Below are 6,631 nucleotides of genomic sequence, written 5' to 3' on the forward strand. Positions count from 1 at the left end.
GTCGGAAGCGAACAACCAGCAACACCACTGGATTTCAACCTTGCCTGCTACTACTGGACTTTTATTAGTAAAGGGGTTTCTATGTTTGAACTGCACATTTACAAATTTTCACCTCACAGAGGGTTTCCACTCAGGAAATATCATCTTCTCACTTCTAACTTAGACCTATTACAAATTACAAGTTTTTTTTGAATGTGCTCTCAATAGAAAGAGTTAAAGCAAAAAATGCAGATTTGTCACACAAAGATCTTGCTCAAGTTGCTCTCACTAGAATGCTTCAACTTGGCTTCAAGATACTCTTCAATAATATCTTAGACCTCTAAAGAAAATCGTTGAAATGGGCCCTACTCAACTGACAGGCTTCTTGAGCAAGTAGGCAGACATGACAACTATCATGAAATGATAACATGTTGAACCATTCTTAGGTAGTCATTTTAAGGTTCTCATTCTGAGGAACCTTTCAGATGAACATTTCGAAGTAACACAACTTCATCAACTAATAAGCCTTTCTTAAGTAGCATAACTTCATCAACCTTAACACATCATCACAACACAAAGCATTCTAAAGTAGATTGCTTCATAGATATTAAGTAAAGGTAGAACCATTCTGAGGTAGTCATTTTAAGGTTCTCATTCTGAGGAACCTTTTAGATGAGCATTTCGAAGTAACACAACTTCTTCAACAAATAAGCCTTTCTTAAGTAGCATAACTTCATCAACCTTAACACATTTTCACAACACAAAGCATTCTGAAGTAGATTGCTTCATAGATATTAAGTAAAGGTATAATTGTTGGTGTGTTAGTGTTTTGTCTAAGGCTTTGATTATGCAGTATCATTAGTCTTATATTATGATGCTTCACATCAAGACTTCCTATGGACAGATACAACTTGCTTCGAGGAAAAAGGCTTTGTGAAGAAATCAATTGGATTCTTCTTCATATCAACTTTCTAAAATGCAATTCTCTTCTCAGTACAGATGTGTAGAAGCAAGCTTCATGATGAATCAAGATTGATTCAAAGAAGTTTTGATGATAATAAAGGTGATGACAAAAAGCTCAAATATCAAGAACAACTTCATGATAACAAAGATGATGATCTCAAGAATCAAAGAATGAGTTCAAGATGTTCAAGATTGAATCAAGAACATTTAAAGGTTCAAGAGGAAATTCGATTTCAAGAATCAAGAATCAAGATCAAGATTCAAGACTCAAGATTCAAGAATCAAGAGAAGAATTAATCAAGATAAGTATGAAAAAGTTTTTTCGAAAATTGAGTAGCACATGGATTTTTCTCAAAACATGTTTACCAAAGAGTTTTTACTCTCTGGTAATCGATTACCAGATTGTTGTAATCGATTACCTGTAGCAAAATAGTTTTCAAAAAGCTTTCAACTGAATTTACAATGTTCCAATTAATTTCAAAAAATTGTAATCGATTACAATGATTTGGTAATCGATTACCAGTGTGTTTGAATGTTGAAATTCAAATTCAAATGTGAAGAGTCACATTCTTTCACAAAAAAGCTTTGTGTAATCAATTACACTGATTTGGTAATCGATTACCAGTGATAGTTTCTGAACAAATCAAAAGATGTAACTCTTCAAATAGTTTTTGACTTTTTCAAATTGGTTTTAAGTTTTTCTAAAAGTCATAACTCTTCTAATGGTTCTCTTGACCAGACATGAAGAGTCTATAAAAGCAAGGGTTTGTTTTGCATTCCAAAAAATTCATTCAATTAATCAATTCTTACAATCTATCTTTTCCAATTCATTCTTTACACAACCAATTTTTCCACATTGATTTCTGAGTCTCTTTGAACTTCTTCTTCTTCTTTCTTTGTCAAAAGCTTTCTAAAGTTTTCTGGTTTTCTAAACCTTAAAAACTTGTGCTATTCATTCTTTTCATCTCTTCTCCCTTTGCCAAAAAGAATTCGCCAAGGACTAACTGCCTGAATTCTTTTTGTGTCTCTCTTCTCCCTTTTCCAAAAGAACAAAGGACTAACCGCCTGAATTCTTTTGTGTCTCTCTTCTCCCTTGTCAAAGAATTCAAAACGACACAGTCTGAGAATTCTTTTGATTCTTCCCTTTCCCATATACAAAAGATTTCAAAGGACTAACCGCCTGAGAATTCTTTTGTATCCCCATTCACAAAGTTTCAAAGGTTTAACCGCCTGAGAACTTTGTCTTAACACATTGGAGGGTACATCCTTTGTGGTACAAGTAGAGGGTACATCTACTTGGTTTTGACTGAGAACAAGAGAGAGACATCTCTTGTGGATCAGTTCTAGTGGAGGGTATATCCACTAGGTTGTTCAAAGAGAACAAGGGAGGGTACATCCTTTGTGGATCTTTGCTTGTAAAAGGATTTTTACAAGGTTGGAAAAGAAATCTCAAGGACCGCAGGTCGCTTGGGGACTGGATGTAGGCACGTGTTGTTGCCGAACCAGTATAAAAACTCTTGTGTGTTTATCTCCTTCTTCCCTACTCTTTTAATTTCCGCTGTGCATTTTAATTCCCGCTTTTACTTTTGGTTAAGTTTCTTTTCTACTCTTTATTTACTTAACAACATAGTAAAAGCCTTAGAAGAGTAAATTTTTAATTAGTAAAGATTTAGGAATAATTAATTCAACCCCCCTTCTTAATTATTCTGAGGCCACTCGATCCAACAAGATGAAGTGGACTTGATCCTTGGCTAAACAAATTACACTTAGACTGTTGCAGTAAATGATATCTTTATCCTATAGAAACCTAAGATTACTAATAAGACCTTTCAGCCAAATACCTTCCTTTGTTACTTCTGCTAGAGCCATGTATTCAACCTCTGTAGTGGATAAGGAAATTGTGGATTGAAGTGTAACCTTCCAACTAATAAGAGAATATCTAATTGTGAATGCATACCCTGTCACGGATTGTCTTGCATCCAAATCTATAGCATAGTCAGAATCTGAATATCCAGCAAGGGCACAAGATGTGTCACCTTGATAGACCAATCCAATATCAGTTGTACCCTTAAGGTACCTAAATATACACTTCACAGTTTGCCAATGTTCTTTCCCAAGTTTACCCATATACTTACTTACCACGTTGACTGTTTGTGCTAGGTTTGGTCTTGTGTACACCATTACATACATGAGACTACCTACAACACTCACATAAGGAACATGAGACATGTATTCCCTTTCTGATTTTGACTGAGTGGCATTGAGTTCAGTGAGATGAATGAATGTTGTCAAAGGAGTACAAATTGGTTTTATGGATGCCATCCCAAAACGATTCAACATTTTCTGAATGTATTCCTTCTGACATAAAAAAAAGCTTCTTTTAAACTTAATCCCTCTTGATCTCTAAGCCCAAAATATTTTCTGCAGCTCCCATATCTTTCATCTCAAATTCACTATTGAGTAGTGACTTCATATTCTAAATTTTAGACTTGTCTTGAAATGCTATGAGCATGTCATCCACATAGAGTAGTAGATAAATGTGGGAACCATCCTCCACCTTACTATGATAGACACATGAATCATAAGGACTTCTATTGTACCCATGAGAAATAATGTGTTGGACAAGTGGCCTCAATAACTTAAGAATGGGGTGAATTGAGTCTTACAAAATTCCCACTAACAAACTTTTAACCCCTTTCTAAATGATAGTCTCAAAATGCAGAAGAAGAAGCAACAATCAATTTAATAATGTTCTTTAAACATGCAAGAAAAAATTGATTGCAATAACATAAATGAGATAAGGGAAAAGAGAAATACAAACTCGATTTATACTGGTTCGTCCACTTCTCATGCTTATGTCCAGTCCTCAAGCAACCCACTTGAGATTTTCCACTATCTCTGTAAATCCTTTACAGACTTTGAACACACCATGGGATCCCTTACCCTTGTGTTCAAGATTTTCCAAGAGACAACCCGCTTGATTACAATTCTCACAATCTAAGAGACAACCAGTCTCTTGATTACAACCGAGTTTCTGAGATGAACAAAAGTATTTCTCTCCTTTAGAGTGGATGATACAAATTGAAGTTCCTAGAGAAATTTCTCTCTTTTAGAGATGATAATATAATTTGAAGTTCTTGGATGAATTCTCAATAAATTTGCAAGTGTTTGCCCAAGAGTTGTTGAGAGAGCATTTGGAAATTACGTTCTCTTAGAATATCTCTCTCTTCCTTTTTGAAGTCAGACACACACATATATATAGGCCCTTCTTGTCTTTTCAAAATGGTTCGAAGAGATGTGTCTTTTCAAAAAAAAATTCTGAAATTCTTCACTGGTAATCGATTACAGGTTTCTAGTAATCGATTACACAGTTATATTTTGAAGGTTCATGACTTTTCAAAGTGTTTTCTGAAGTGTCGTTGTTGGTAATCAATTACAAACATCTGGTAATCGATTACATGATTCAAAATTCAAATTCAAAACCCTTTTTGAAAGCTTATTTTCAAAATTGTCTTCTGGTAATCGATTAAACTACCTGGTAATCGATTACCAGAGCCTTGATCTCTTGGAAACACTTTGTTTTAAGGTAAAAGCTTGATCTTGAATTAATCTTGAAGCAATGCTTAACCTTTGAATGTTTGTTGAAGTAATCTTGAAAGCAACCTTGTTTGATTATTCTTTGGCATCATCAAAACCATGTATTCATACATTCACATAATGAACTTATTGAATCTCTTGTATCACTGCTTTAGACATTTCTTCAACCCATAAAGAGACCTTTTCAACCTTTAGACAAATATTTTCTTCCCTTGCATCTCAAAACCTTCAGGTTGTTGTATCATAATATCTTCCTTCAATCTTCCATGGAGAAAGGTTGTTTTGACATTGAGTTGCTCTAAGTCCATGTCTAGAGTTTCTACAAGAGCCTGTAAAACATGTATTGAAGTATGTTGAACTACTAGAGAAAAGATCTTGTTGTAGTCCACTCTTTCTTTCTAATTGTAGCCTTTCGCTACCAGATGTGCTTTATACCTGATGACTTCATCACTGGATGACCTAGATTTCTTGTTGAAGATCCACTTGCACCCCACTACTCACCTGCATTCAGGTAATTCAACTAAATCCCAAGTCTAGTTTTTCTTAAGGGATTCCTTCTCTTCATTCATAGTCATCATCCACTCTTCAACTTTAGAATAAGGAATTACTTCCTAAATGACCTTTCTTTTTTGATGGAGACCAGATTTTGAATCCTAACTCCATCTCCATAGCCCATAAACACATTCTTCTTAGTTCTAGGCTCCAGCTTACCTTCACTTACATGATAGTATGTTGAAAATCCAAACACCTTCAACATTGAGCATTTAGCGGGTTTATTTAGACCATACCTCAATAGGGATCATGAAATCTATGACAATCAACGGGGAGCAATTCACGAGATAGCATGTTGTACTAGTTGCTTCAGCCTAAAAACTTTTGTTCAACCCTGGATTGGATAACATGCATCTAGCCCTTTCCAACAAGGCTATGTTTATTCTTTTAGCTACTCCATTCTATTGTGGACTATAGCATATTGTACGCTGTCTTGCAATTCCTTCATCTTTATAGATTTCATTTAATTCCGTAGAACAAAATTCCAAGTCATTGCCATTCCTAAGACACTTCACTACCTTTCCTATTTGATTTTCCATAAGAATCGTCCAATGCTTGAAACATTTGAAAGCTTCAGATTTTTGCTTCATTATGAATTCCGATGTCATCCTAGAGCAATCATTGATGGTGGAAAAGAAGTACCTTGCCTCCCAATGGTGGAACTCTCAAAGGCCTCTAACAGTCAAAATGGATGTGTGGTTCAATATGACCTTTTGCAGTGTGCTCAACCTTTGGGAATTTTGTTCGATGTTGCTTCCCATAGACACAGTGCTCACAAAACTGAAGAGGTTTCGCCTTATGATTTCCAAGTAATCCTCGCTTGCTCAAAATTTCTAGTCCTTTTTCACTCATGTGGCCCAAACGCAGATGTCACAGAGAATTATCATTGGACAAGCCATTGGACGCATAGCTCCTAGCTTGTGAAACAGTTGAGACAGGGTCTATCATAGTGGACCCTTGAAGGATGTACAAATTTCCTTGCTTGGTCCATTGCATTACTACATACTTCCCTTTCCTTCTAATTTGCATAACTCCACCTTCAACCCAACAACAAAAACCTTTTGAATCCATAGCCCCATAGAGACTAGATTTTTCTTAAGCTTTAGAACATGACGAACCTTGGTTAATGTTCTAACAATCCCATCATGCATTTTGATTTGTATAGAACCTATACCAACTGACTTGTAAAAAGAATTGTTGCCCATTAAAACATTACCACCAAACTTCTTCTTATATATTACGAACCAAATTCTGTGTGGACAAATATGATAAGAACAACCTAAGTCCAATACCCATTGTTCAGAATGTTGTTATGATTGTTCACCAACAGCCAAAACCAAATCATTTTCTGATGAGGAATTATTCTAAACCACGATAGTTTCTTTCTTTGTACAATCTATCTTCCAATGACCAGGTTCTTTGTAGTAACTATAGATGTCATTTGGATCAACCTTGATCTTCTTGCCACCTTGGTCTTTCTTCTTCTTCTGCCCTCTAGCAGAATCAGTCATTGATAATTCAGACACAAAGACTTCATCAC

General features: G+C 35.4%; 1 protein-coding gene across 1 annotated transcript; it reads right to left on the reverse strand.

The window, feature by feature from the left end:
* Positions 1-2,739: 2,739 nt before the first annotated feature.
* Positions 2,740-3,282, reverse strand: LOC121173540 (secreted RxLR effector protein 161-like). The gene has a single exon (XM_041009589.1). The coding sequence runs from the start codon at positions 3,280-3,282 to the stop codon at positions 2,740-2,742; it is 543 nt and encodes a 180-aa protein (XP_040865523.1).
* Between the last annotated feature and the right edge of the window lie 3,349 nt (positions 3,283-6,631).

The sequence above is a fragment of the Glycine max genome, chromosome 15 (genome assembly GCF_000004515.6).
Source record: "Glycine max cultivar Williams 82 chromosome 15, Glycine_max_v4.0, whole genome shotgun sequence".
NCBI classification, from domain to species: domain Eukaryota; kingdom Viridiplantae; phylum Streptophyta; class Magnoliopsida; order Fabales; family Fabaceae; genus Glycine; species Glycine max.

Excerpts from the sequence above, each read along its gene's own strand:
- LOC121173540 (XM_041009589.1), bottom strand. The coding sequence starts at position 3,282 with ATGTTGAATCGTTTTGGGATGGCATCCATAAAACCAATTTGTACTCCT.